Below are 13114 nucleotides of genomic sequence, written 5' to 3' on the forward strand. Positions count from 1 at the left end.
GATCCACTGGGTCTCTCCTACAGATGATTTTTAGGGCCAAGTGTATTTCCAAAGTAGTATATGGGAGCGAGATCTGGGGATACACCAACCTGGATGAGCTGCGTCAAGTTAAGAATGCCATTTTAAGGCATTTCTTGTGCGTCCCACAAAGTGCCCTTACATACTCGGTGCACGAAGAAATGGGGGTGGCCTATCTGGTCCACTGTGAAAACCACCTTCAATAGTGACATTATTAGGGATTGTGTTGAATCTCATTTTGCTCTTTGCATACAATGGCTGAAATATACTTAAAAAATTATGAATGATCTGGGCCACCCCACATTTTACATTCAGCCAAAATCTTTAGAAAACATCGATAGAAAGAAATTGAAAAGTGAGTGTTTATCATTACTGGAGGGATTAAGTCTGTCTTCGGAATTGATGAAGCAGCGTCCGTAATAATCCAATGATCATGGTCACTCACGACATGCAACCATATTTAAAATCTACTGAGAGGACACAAAATAGATTTGTTCTAATGTGCTTCAGATTGGGCATATTCCATCGCTTGGCCAGTTTCCCAGAGATAAACGATTGGTTGCAATGTCTTTGTAAATGTTATTGTGATGACATGTCACTATAATCAACAATACACTCTGTATTATGTAGCTTCTATAATGAACAGAGAAAGAGCTGGGTTTTACTGATACTGACGTCTTATGGGTTTGGACAATGTCGACCTGCATTCTAAATTTTACAGTATCTACCTAACGCGTACATACGTTTCTCTATGGCAAGGTTTTTAGAGTGTGATTAGATGTAGAAATGCCATTTTATTATTAATATGCTATGGTGCTTAAAAATGTTGCCAGAAACCGCCCTAGGATGCTTGATTCCAGTCCAGGGAAGACATGGCTTGGCATTTCTGGCTGGGCTGTTCCCATGAGGCACAGGGTCAAGACTGATTTGCATATGGCCATGTCTGAACTGGGGTGGTATGGTGAGCAAAATAACGATGGATTAAACCCAGATCTGTGTCTGAGGGTGAATGATTTGCCATTGTGCAACATTCCGTCCATCAATTGTTGTTTTTGCATTTGTCGCCCAGAGTCGTATGGGTATGCTCAGAAGGGAGTCCCATGCTCTCCATGCCACTGGAATCAAGCTATCCTGGCTGATGACGGCTGATAGCCAGAAACCGGTCCTACGATGCTTAGTTCCGGTCCAGGGACGATATGGCTTGGTAGTTCGGGCTGGACTGTTCCCATGAGGCACAGGGTCAAGATTGATTTGCATATGGCCATGTCTGAACTGGGGTGGTTTGATGAACAAAATAACGATGGATTAAACCCAGATCTGTGACTGGGGATGAATGTTTTGCCATTGTGCAACATTCCGTCCATAAATTGTTGTTTTTGCTTTAAAATGTTTGTACATTTTGTATGGAATATATATGGTTTTCAATTTAATAGAATTTGATTTTTATATATGCTTTCATGGTTTCCAATGAAGAAATCGAATAAAGCTTAATTTGAATTGAATTGAGTGGCTTGCATAACCTACGTTCTCACTCCCTTTGGGTGAGCATTTGGTCCTGGCCTGGGATTCAATTGAATAAAAATATTTTAAAGGAATGTTTGTCTCTTGAACATTTCCTTCCTATCCCTTGGTTTAAATATATTCAGGATTCTCTCTTGAGTCTAGGAATGAGAGATTTATTAAGTAACCCTGATGGTATTTGCAGCTAGGATTATAATCTGGCGAAGGAGCCTTTTTTTTTAGACAGAGGTTACTGGTTAGGGAAGATGTAGCCTTATTGTGGCCAGTGCTCATAGTGATGTCATGTTGCAGACTGTACCCTCCACCGAGCACACTACCTTTTGTGCTTCAAAGGCAGCTATGATCGGTTTTTATTATTGAGATTTCAGTTAGACCTATTGCCCTTTTGTTAGCCTACCCTCGTGTGGGAATTGGGGTCATAAGCTTTTGTCCTGCGGCTGCGACAATACGTCTCCGCAGGACACGCTACATTTTACTGTGCTCTGCAGTTTTTACGCTGTTCCCAGGTAATTATACCTTCTACCCAAACTGAAAAGGGCTAACTTTATTCAGGTCCGACCTGCCCTCATTTATTTGCAAAAGATTACAGGGTATACCATCCATAGCTTTTTAAAAGTTGCCTTACGGTTAAGAAAAAAATGTAACTACAAGTATTTGGTGCATGAGGCTGTTTTAAATGATTTGCGGTCCTTTCTATGTATTTTTACATAATGTATGTTTTTTTTAACTTTAACCTGTATTCATCGAGGATGGGTTTGATTAGATATGTTATCCTATGGCTTGCGCTGCTTTTTTGTATTTTATTCTTAAAACCGTATAACGTGTATATTGATTGGTTGACACATACAGCAATAGTCAGGGTTCAGTGGGACCCCCAGGCCTCTGAGACCAGGAGCCACTGCACCTGTTGCACCGGTGGAAGCTACGTCCCTGGTTGTCTCAAGGGAGAGAGCTGCATTCCATACTGATGACGTGCATGCATAGGGGAAGCAGTTAACCCCGTGTGCAATTATTTTCTTCTGCAGCACAAGTCTGGGTGTCTCAGAATTAGATTGAATGCAGGTGCGCCGTGTCAGATTGTGGCGGGAAGGGCTCCTGATTGGCGCCGGACCTTCTGATCGCATCTCATGTTTGCATCGAATACATATTATAATTGTGTATTTCATCTGGACCTCAAAAGGGGGCATTTGGAGGTTGTTTTTTTGTTTGTTTCATACAGGGGGCTGAGGATGGACAGTGCCTGCGCTTAGGGGAGACCCAGTGGTCAAGATTCTGGTGGGCATTCACAATCCCAAGTGGGGCTCAGAATGGTTTGGAAGGAGGATTCGGGCAAAGTTCTCACAAAAGGTGCCCAGGGTGGATGATGTTCACAAATTCTTCTGTCTAGGTTACTCAGTAATGGAACTCAATCTAGATGCGCTGCTTTTTCAATCAAATAATACATTATTACGTTTTTTAAATGTTTCCCTTTGTAATTTCGTGCTAATAAATACAACCTGAGATGGTGTCATCTATAAAAAAAAAAAAATCGCTGGCTGGGGCCTGGTCTGTTGGCGTGTCCTTGCCTAGGATCCTCGCGACGCTCGACAGGCCCACTGAGCGGATTGCGCAGGAGCCACGGTTTTGGTCATGGCGGCTTTAGCGCGGGTGGCGCCCGTTGCGACTATCATTTTTGGCGCTCTCCCACGTTACCTCCTTCTAAGATACCCTCATTACCGCCAGGCAAAAGTGCCCCTTATCTCTCCAATCATAAGTTATTTCTAAACACGTCGCACCCTCGAGGGTCAGCGCCCACCTCCACGAGTCAGCGCCCGGTGCGGCCGCACCGTTCGCACTTCCTGAAAGCCGGCCCTCATTTTAGCGAATTGGGGTACATGGGACTAGAGACACTATTTTCCCAAATAGAACATCTCTCGTAGACGTTTGATGGAAAACAAAACATTTCAAATAGAGCACTCAAGAAAAGAAATCGTTGGCAATGAAGAGGTCCCAAATGTATTTATTTTGTTTAGTAACAGTATCCAAATGGCGCGGTCGCGGCCAGATGCAAGCAGCGCTTAATTGTTCACAACAAAAGATGGGAAAGATAATTGAAATATTTCCGTCATTACAGACAGGACGTTGTCGCCCTTCTGTCGGCTTCAGTTACTGCCAGGCGGAGCAGAGGTGTGCGCCTCGGGCCCTTTGTGAACCCCGACCAGCCTGCCGCTTCCAAGCCCCCCGGAGCCCCAGTCGCCTTCACCCTGGAGCCTGTGTCACTTCTCACGGCTACGCCGACACACACTTCGTATCCTTTCGCCACCCTCAGGTGCCGCCGCGGTCTCCATACTTCATTCCGCCGCGGGGCAGCATGTATTGCCCCCTAGAGGACTGGTGTTACCTGTGAGAAGACTGAAGCGTGCAACAGGAATACGCAGCACAACAAAGAGTATACATAAGATAAAAGGGGGTCTCTGTGGGGTTTTCGGATCAGCAAGATGATGGGTAAAACTGCGCTTTTATAAAAGCCAATAAGTGGACTTTTGTGCTGGAGGAGAAACAATGGAAGTGACGTATTTATTCGCCGTGACCTGCAGGGAGTGTAAAACCCGGCTTCTCTGACTTCTTCACGACCGGCCACCTTAAGGAAATGGGGCAGTAGGGCGTAGCTGCCGTTGGTGCAGCTGGTGCAGTGGCGCCGGGACCAGAAGGCAGCGGTATTTGCCACCCCAACAGAAGTCAGATGGCATGCGCCAGGCCGTCCCTCTGGCATCCTTTGTACGCTACGGGCGGCCATCTACATATTGTAGGAATCATATTTGATGTATGCAAACTTACTTTGTAGGTGTCCACACGTGCCGTGTTCTTAAAGGAACAAAACCGCACGGTCTACCCCGTCTCTGGCGTCAGCACTGTAAACCACAGGTGTTACTACTGCCCACTTTAAGGTTCTTGATATCGGCCTCGGAAAGATAAAGAGCGCCTAGGGAAGCTTTTGAACTCCCCACTCACAGATCACGGGAGATGCCAGTGGTTAGCGTGTAGAGTTTTGGATTACAGATTTTCAGTATAGAAAAAAAGTATTAGCTTCCTAAAATTGCGATTATTATACAGGGTTTATCGTGTAGTGCGCTTTCACCCCCGTGCACAGCGGTGCGCCTGTTTCTATGCGATTGCACTTTCTGAACACACAGTTAGCTCAGGATAAGTTCCTCACCACAGCACAGCGCGGAAAAAGAAGCCACTGTTTTGGGTGAGGACACGGGTTATCTTGTTGAATGAATGCGCTGCTTCAGAATATACAACCGCATAAATAGCTGCACCGTATAGAAGCGCGCGCTGCGGTCCCTGGTCCCTCCCCTCGTCTTCAGATACTGCTGTGCAGCACCAGCAGTCGGAAACAATTCGAATATTGCGTTTTATTCCAGTCGCTCTTCCTTCTGTGTGGTTATTCTAGGTGTAGAAACAATACTACTTTTTTAATTAGCTACTGAGCGCACAGCAAGTGAAAGGAGTTGCTTTCTGAAGCGCCTCGAAGATTACTAAGAGAGTTTGAATTATTTATGCGTCATGGAATCTCAAACTATGCGGCATATTATTAGATAAATATTATGTAACTACATTTATATTTCCTCATTCAGGAGAGAGTGGGGTGCTATACAGGGTACACGCGCTCCTTAAGAAATAGCCCTTGGAATAAAACGGTTTTATTTGCTCATCGAGTCCCAGTTATGTTATGTAATGCTCATTTGATCTTGATATAGCGCAACGACTCGATCCTGAAGGGACATTTCGGCGCTGTGACGTGCAGGAGATGAAAGCGGCAACTAGTAAAACAGCCTCGAGTCAGATGTTTTTAAATCCAGAAACAAGGGGCCGTGCAGGAATAAACGGTTGCTTTCTATCGCCGGCTCCTTAGAAGCCAGGCTCGGTGCATTCATTTGTGTCGGAGACATCTTTAGGATTTGAGCCCTTCCACCTTTCAAAAGGAGGTCGGACACGTTTGGGGCCCTGTTAGGGTGCACTTTCGAGATACCGACTACTTGAAGAAGTGTCCAATAACAGTTGTTTTCATGACATACAAGTAATACCTTCCCGCCCCTTTAACATTGAAGCGAACTCTTTCGGCTTTAACTTGCCGATAAAGCCCCCCAGTCCGTGAAGGTGATGCTGACACTATCATAAACCGCCCCTCTTTGCACGCCAGTGCACAGTAACCAGTAGCCGAGAGCTTACGGGTTTCCCTTTGCACCGTCATGCCGGGCACTGAGCCCCAGGTGCAATGATTCACGCATTTTGAATAAAAAACGTGGTTTGCTCAATCTGCAGGCGGTGGCGTATTTTGTATCAATATCTGCAGATGCACCCTTTGCAGAAGGCGCTGCCGCATAGCATTTCATAGGCATAGCTGTCGCTTCGTAGCTTGTTTTATATGGCGTTACGAACTGCTCTTAATGAATGTGTAAGAGCTCCAAGTAACTTTTGTTAGTGATACCCAATGTAATGGGTCTGAATTTACCAACCTGGAAAGGCTGGTAGACTAAGGTAGGCGTGGCCAAGATTCGCGCTTCCAACCTGAAGCTCAACCCTTGTTTCGAGGCAACATTCACCACACTCTGCCACCCCCTCATTTAAACCAGGATCAGTTGTGTTCACTTCAGTAGGATGAGGGCCAAGTCAGCCCCGTCAGTGTTTGAACCCTCACTTTGAGGTCACAGCAAAAGGAACGCACAGACACGTGCGCATCTCACTTCCTTGGTACAGACCAACAAACCGGGTCAAATGCATGTCAATATCAGAAATGGCACGTCCTAGAAGGAGAGACACTCTTTCATTGCTGTCCCACAACAGCAAAGACATTTACAAATCACAGAGACCTTAGGGAAAGGGGACCCGAGTTATAAAAGGCCCTGGTGATTGTAAGTAGAAAAGACCAAAGGGTTCAAATGGTTAGTCATGGACACACCCGCGAAGGCATTACAAGACTCCAACTCCGTTGCTGCTCTACGCACCTCCCGTTCTGCCCTCCGTATTCCCCAATTCTCACCGCCATCTTTACCTCCAGTTTCACGTCCACCGGCGCTCGCTAGCATGGCCTCCAGGGTCGCCCTCGTCCGCGCCAGCGTTGACACCACCTCACATTCCCCTTCTCCCCTCCACACACCCCAATGCCACCCTTCCTGCCACCTGCCTTCTCACTCAGACAGGGCCCTGTGGAAAGTGCGGCCTACCGTTAAGGTAATGGCGCACTCCATCCACATGTAACGGCGCACAATCTCGGGGAGCAGTCACTGGTGGGCGGGGCTTCACAAGAGTTGTGGTAAATACATTCATCCCTGAGGGACTCTGAAAACAGATTATCAGGACTTTCTTGAACATAAAGGAAAGTAGTTATGCCCACATGATTCTGGGTAAGAAATCCAATGTCGGGGGCAAAAATAAATATGTATTTGTAACTTTTGCTTGTTGAGTTCAGTATTTCTACTATGAGGGACCAGGGGACACCCCCTTCACTGGTGAGTTAATCGTGTCGGCAGGTCGTCTGGGCTGCGTTTTTTGCCTTGTAGGGTATACGACCATCATTTCAAGCTTGCTGCTACCCACATCAACTCACCCTTCGTGCTACTTCCATGCTAATGATTGAAGTGCGCCAGCGGTGCCTGAACCCGTGCACTTGTCCGAGCCCAGCCGCCTCTGCCCTCTTCGCACCGTGACCTGTCCCTCCAACCTCACTCCGCACAGGCTCCAGGTCTGAGGGTAAGCACTGGCCAGGCAGGGACCCCCGTTCTACTTAAAATGTACTTACAACCCAAATACGCATTTTCCCAAAAAATATAGGTTGTATTTATCTACATAGACTTTCGTTCGCTTTCATAACCACTTTAAACTCGTCAAACACATTATTATAAATAGAATCTTGCTAAATCGGCATTATTCTGATAAGAAATGTATTTACATCTGACTAAAACAGATGAGGCCAGCACTGTCCCCACTCAGAGGCCTCCGTGGTTATTTGCATGGCAAGCATGAGTGCAGGTGTAACACGTGCACGACCCTTGAAATGATAGGGTAAGATGCCAATCCTGCGTCGTGCTTGAGGGCCAAGACTTGAACATCCTCACTCTGGGGGTCGACCACCGGCGACAGTCAGTAGACGCCCACCCTGGGCCCAGTCCCGCTTTTTGTCCGCTGGGTTCCCGGGTTGGGGACCCGGGGGTCAGCAGACTCCCGTGGAGTGCCACGGACCCTGCTAACTCCCCCCCTCAGGGACTGCAGGCCTCGAGCTACGGGATGTGACGTCCCTAATAGCACTGATTAACAGCTGGAGCAGTACTGACCCTGTCCTCTCTACAAACATGTACGACATGTTCAGATTCATAGCATACATGAAATAATAATTACAGAATTCATAAAAACACTTCGAGAACGCCGCTATCCAAGAGCAAAAGTAAAGGAAAGTGGCCAGGGTGGGCAGGTTAAGCACAGCGGCCCAGTCATGGAGGTAAAGAGGGTGAACGCCAAACAACCCAGAGGACTTTACAGGACCTGCGACGACCCCCGGATCACGACGCTGCACCTCTGATGACGCGCTCCCGGGATCCTGTCCAATGGCAGAGCGAGCCAGAAACTTTACGCCACCAGCATTTGGCGTTATGGTTCCCATCGTGTGGGGCCCTTTCGCCGCCCCGCCTGACTGCGGCTGCCGCCATGGTTTTGTGATTTGGTCCTGCCACTGTTTGGTTACACTTTCATAAGTACTCATGTTTGCCATCGCCCTAGGGTCTGTTCCACCCCAGTCCCTAACTCTGCCCCGCCAATCAGACCCACGCCACGCCCCCATTTCCACAGTCACCTGCCATATCCGTTCCACCAAAGCATTCGTAAATGGTCTCGTTTTTTTAAAGTAGGGGAGTAGTTGCCGTGTGGCCCGGGCACCAGAAGTGAGACTCATGCTACGCCCTTGATTAATATGGCTTTATCTTGCACTAATTCATGTATTTCACTCAGCTCTGGTTTGGCTTCCAACACTAGGAATCAGTCAGAGTGGCTAATTAAAAAGGAAACATTCTGTAGCGCCTGGAAGCACCTAGCCGAGATTCGGTGTACAGCACTGATGCACAGCTTCACTACTCGCTGTCACCTCCCGTCACTTACCCCCGATCCATCGCACCTTCTGCTCGCAGGCTCTCCCTCGATCGCCTCTCGCCCTGCCCTCTTACTTACATTTACCGCCTTGCATCATACTCTCCCCACCCTCCACTCTTGCTTCCACCGCAGAAATATAGATTTTCTTCGCCCCCTTATACCTCCAGTCCTTTTTGCCTCCCCCCATATTTAATTCTTAACTCCGTTTCCCCAACACTGTTTCTGTGCCTCGTCTAACTTGCGCCACTCACGTCCGTCCCCTGATGCCCCCAGCATGTCCCCCCACGCCTCTCCTTTTGCCCCTCGACCTCGTCCCTGCCTCCCCCGCACCCGGCCCTTATTCCATGAAAAGCTCACCTGGCGCACGTGAGCGTCCGCAGCGCTTCTTCCTCCGCCTACTACAGACGCGGCACTCTCTGCGGGTCCCCTCGGCACCCTCAAAGAAAGGACATGCCCATGCCAGCCTTCCGTGCCATTCTCCCAGCTCCTCTGCCTTCGGCAGCTGCTCTCCACCATGCAACTCTTGAAACGCATTCACGCTCGGCGGAGAGAGCCCGGAGGTCTCGCTCAGCAGCTGAGGGCAACCCTCGGCCAACCGAGCCTTTCCAGCCCCCGGAGCAGTCTAACCACCCACTTCATTCATTCTCACTTTTTCAAGTTCTCACCCTCCTCGGCGAGGGGCCGATGGAATCCGATCAGAGGCGTTCGAAGCCGGCTAAGTTATTCATACAAACAGCACGAGCACCCCAAATCTTACCTATTCAGGGAGGAGCTAAACAGGCCTTTTTCTGGGGCCAGCACATCGGTGGGATGACAAATTGACTGCAATCCTAGCCAACGCTTTAAAAAAATTGCTTTATTTGAGTTCTCCCGCTCAAAATATATTCCTCTTCAACTCCATTTAATAGGCAAATTAAACTCTATTTTATTCGAAACCTCCCTCCTACGTATCCCCAAAAGCCGGCGTCTACTCTGTGCACGCGGATAGCAAGGGAACCCTGGGGCCCCTCCTGTCTGGCGAGGGAGCCCCCGTCCCGGGCAGCCCCCTCCTGTCTGACGAGGGAGCCCCTGTCCCGGGCAACCCCAGGGCCCCTCCTGTCTGGCGAGGGAGCCCCCGTCCCGGGCAGCCCCAGGGCCCCTCCTGTCTGGCGAGGGGGTCCCGGGCAGCCCCAGGGCCCCTCCTGTCTGGCGAGGGGGCCCCGGTCCCGGGCAGCCCCAGGGCCCCTCCTGTCTGGCGAGAGAGCCCCGGTCCCGGGCGGCCCCAGGGCCCCTCCTGTCTGGCGAGGGGGCCCCCGTCCCGGGCCGCCCCAGGGCCCCTCCTGTCTGGCGAGGGAGCCCCGGGCGCCCCCAGGACTCTCAATGCCGTCTCTCCAGAATACCGCAAACATGACATACCGCGAGGGTATTACCGCCTTACTCCGGGCGGGCTTTCGGTGTCCTACTGCTTTCAGCGACTTACTCCACAAGTGCGCTTTCACTGCCAGGCAGACAACAGACTTAGCCTTTCACTTTCCTGGTTGGTAAAGTCAGCGCTTGTTTGCTGAGTGATAACAGCCAGCATTTAAGCAGCAAGTTACAATTCGCTGTGTGAGGAGCAGTCTGTGCTGTGACAAAAAGGGAGCGAAAAAATAGAATAATTTCTCCCGCTGGGGTCACAATGCTCTAGAGGCTTGTCTCTGGGTTAGCCGCTCTCAGGGTCGGAAACAAGGGGGTTCTCTGCTCTGTTCAGGGAAACTCCCCTAGACGGAACCAGCCGGCTCCTCATCCAAGCATCCTTAGGCGCTGTGGACCTGTCCCAGACCCGTGACAAGCACCCTACCACTTGCAAAGTCCTACAAGCTGCTGTCAAAAGTTTCATCTTAGTTGGTGATGATGGTGGACGCTCCACAAATATATACAATTGCTAATTACGGTTTCGAAAATGCAGATTTCAGAGAAGAAGAATTCGTACTGACTGACTGTCAATTATCAATAGCGCAATGTAGTTGGGGGTGTGTGTGTGTGTGTGTGTGGGGGGGGGGGGGGGTAATCCCTTCTAATAAATGTATTCTGTAGTAGTTGAAGCTCAGTAGTAAATAGTTGGGTGCACGCGCTTTAAATTGGATATGGTGAGGTGTTTGTCGATTTCACTTGGGGACTTTTACATACAAACACACGCCACACTGGTCTCTGGTTTAAAAGTCTTAAATATTATTTTACAACATATTGAGTTATAAGTCCCCCTCACAATCCGCACTCCTCTCCCTTCCCAGTGGACCTTAAGGGCCCCTCCTGCCCTGCTTTCACCAGCGCGATTGTTGGTAAATCTGAGAAGACCTCTCCCCTTACTGACCATTTTACGTCCCTGTCAATTGTGTAAAAAGAACTCATTGGCACAGCTCTTTGGACACGTAAAATGATGGAGCTCCCTGAAGGTGATTAAACTTCCCTGCCTGAGGATGGCCCCCAGCGACACGTTTCCAACTCACTGTCAGCGGCTCACACCAAATGTGCGCAAGATAAAAGGTGAGGGCGCGCCGCCTGCACAATTAAAAATCGCGATACTCTCAAACGTGTAGGTGGGGTTGGTGTAAAGTGGCAGCAGGGCACCTTCTTGCTGTGGTGCTGGGCCCTGGACGGGAGCTGCAGACAGGGGCCCCAGGACCAGTGCGGAGCCGGGGGGGCAGGCAGACTGGGGTTCTGTGGAGAGTCTCGTCTCCAGCACACGCCGGTACTAACCTCAGGCGCAGCTGCCTACCTGCATGCGAGACACTCTCCGGCCTCCCCCTGTGTCCTGCAGAAGACCTCGCTAGTGATAATGCATCATCCATTGCCTTATTTTGCGTCCCACTCTGTTCCAAACAACACCGAGACTCCTGGCGCCCCAGCGGACCCCGCGGAAGGCGCGCCGGTTCCCGCCCCCGGGCCCTGGCCACCTACCTGCTAGGCTGGAGAAGGAGTCCTGGAAGTGCAACGAGTCCGAGCCCTTCTCCCGGGGCTGCAGCTCCTCGAGGTCGGCGGCCTCCCGCTGCCTCCGGCAGCCAGCCTCCGGGTTGCCCCGGCCCGCCGGCAGCTCCTGGGGCGGGTAGAAGCTCTCGGGGTGGTCGCTGAAGCTGGGCAGCGCCGTGGTCAGGGCCACCATGGACGGGGCCCCCTGCCCGAGGCCGGCGCAGAAGGTGTTGGAGAGACGGCCGGCGAACGATGCCAGGGGGGCGAGCGGCGGGAGGCCGGACTGCAGCTGGCCGTGCGAGAGGGCCTGGGGCAGCACCAGGGGCCGGTAGGGCATGAACATGGGGTAGCCGGTGTACAGCAGGTGTCCGGGCCGTGGCTGCGGGCTCCCGATCAGGGAGTCGATGGAGAAGGCCGTGCCCGGGCCGCTGGGTCTCTGCATGGCTGCGCGCTGGAACTTCTGCCACAGGTGCGAGCCCGGGGCAGCGCCGCTCAGGCCTCCAGTACTCTCCGAGCGCAAAGTCCCTTTCTTTAGTTCTGGAATAAACTTCAAAGAATCAGTCTCACAGCCTCAGACGGGTGGAGTGCGGACGGGGCCCCTCCGGAGGCGGCAGCGGGCATGGCGAGGACAGGCAGCGGGGCAGGAGGCTGGGGGCACACGCGGCGCGCTCCTGCTGCACCTGCACGGCTCCCTCTGCCCTCCTCTCACACTCCGCACTGCTTCACGGCCTCTCGCCTCCCTCCCTCCCAGCTCATCTTCATCAGGACAAGAGGGGGGCGGAGGGTGTCACGCTGCAGCCTCATCCATCTTCCTCAAATTACGCTTGGCTTCCTCATTCAGGCCCCTTCGCCTCTTTGGCACGGAGTGGGACAGCCTGCTGCTCCCGGGGAGCCCCCTCCCCAGCCACGCCAGTCTAATCAGCTATTATTAATGCTGATTGATGATTGGTAATGACTTAGGCTCGGCGTCTGAACAAGGCGTCTTTGTGGGAGTTTGGGGCAGACAGGCAGAAGCCGAGGGGCAGAGCGCAGGCAGATGTTTGGGTTCTGGTCCCCTCGCCCTCGGTGTCCAGCTCTTTGCTTCCTGGGGGGAATTGTAAACATTATGATAGTGATCAATGGGAAGTGAGTGAAGCCCCCTGTGAGTATCTCCCGCCCCCTGGTTACAGAGGGTGGAAGTGACTCAATGAAAAGAAAGAGGTCCCCAGAATAAATCGGGGAGGGAGGGCTGGGGCGGTTCGGGGTTTATTGCCTTCAAATCTCTGTACTGGGAGAGGGGGCAAAAGCACTCACCAGACAGTCCCGGTGCTTACAAGTTAAGGGGAAGCAGCTCGAAGAAAAACTTGGCAAGTGACTCCGTTCACCACGGCCGCCCGGATCATATTGGGAGCTGGCTTTAGGGAGAAAGTGCGTTCAGAAACAAGCAGCCCCAGCTATTGACCCGCGGTGACTCCAGTGAAGGGCGAGAGGCCTCCTCAGTCCAGACTGCGGGAGGACCCGGCCTTCTCCCCGGGCACGGGCG

At 51.2% G+C, this 13114-nt stretch overlaps 1 protein-coding gene across 2 annotated transcripts in view; it reads right to left on the reverse strand.

The window, feature by feature from the left end:
• The window catches only part of GBX1 (gastrulation brain homeobox 1), a 177063-nt gene extending 164852 nt beyond the window's left edge, over positions 1 to 12211 (reverse strand). The window contains exon 1 of one of the 2 annotated variants that reach the window (XM_086942412.1): positions 11629 to 12211. In XM_086942412.1, the coding sequence (XP_086798538.1) occupies positions 11629 to 12034 (406 nt within the window). In that variant the 5' untranslated portion in view covers positions 12035 to 12211. Of the gene's footprint in view, positions 1 to 11583 lie in introns of both variants that reach the window. The other variant, XM_086942413.1, reaches the window with a different exon arrangement.
• Positions 12212 to 13114: the final 903 nt, after the last annotated feature.

Source organism: Lissotriton vulgaris, chromosome 10 (assembly GCF_964263255.1).
Source record: "Lissotriton vulgaris chromosome 10, aLisVul1.2, whole genome shotgun sequence".
NCBI lineage: Eukaryota > Metazoa > Chordata > Amphibia > Caudata > Salamandridae > Lissotriton > Lissotriton vulgaris.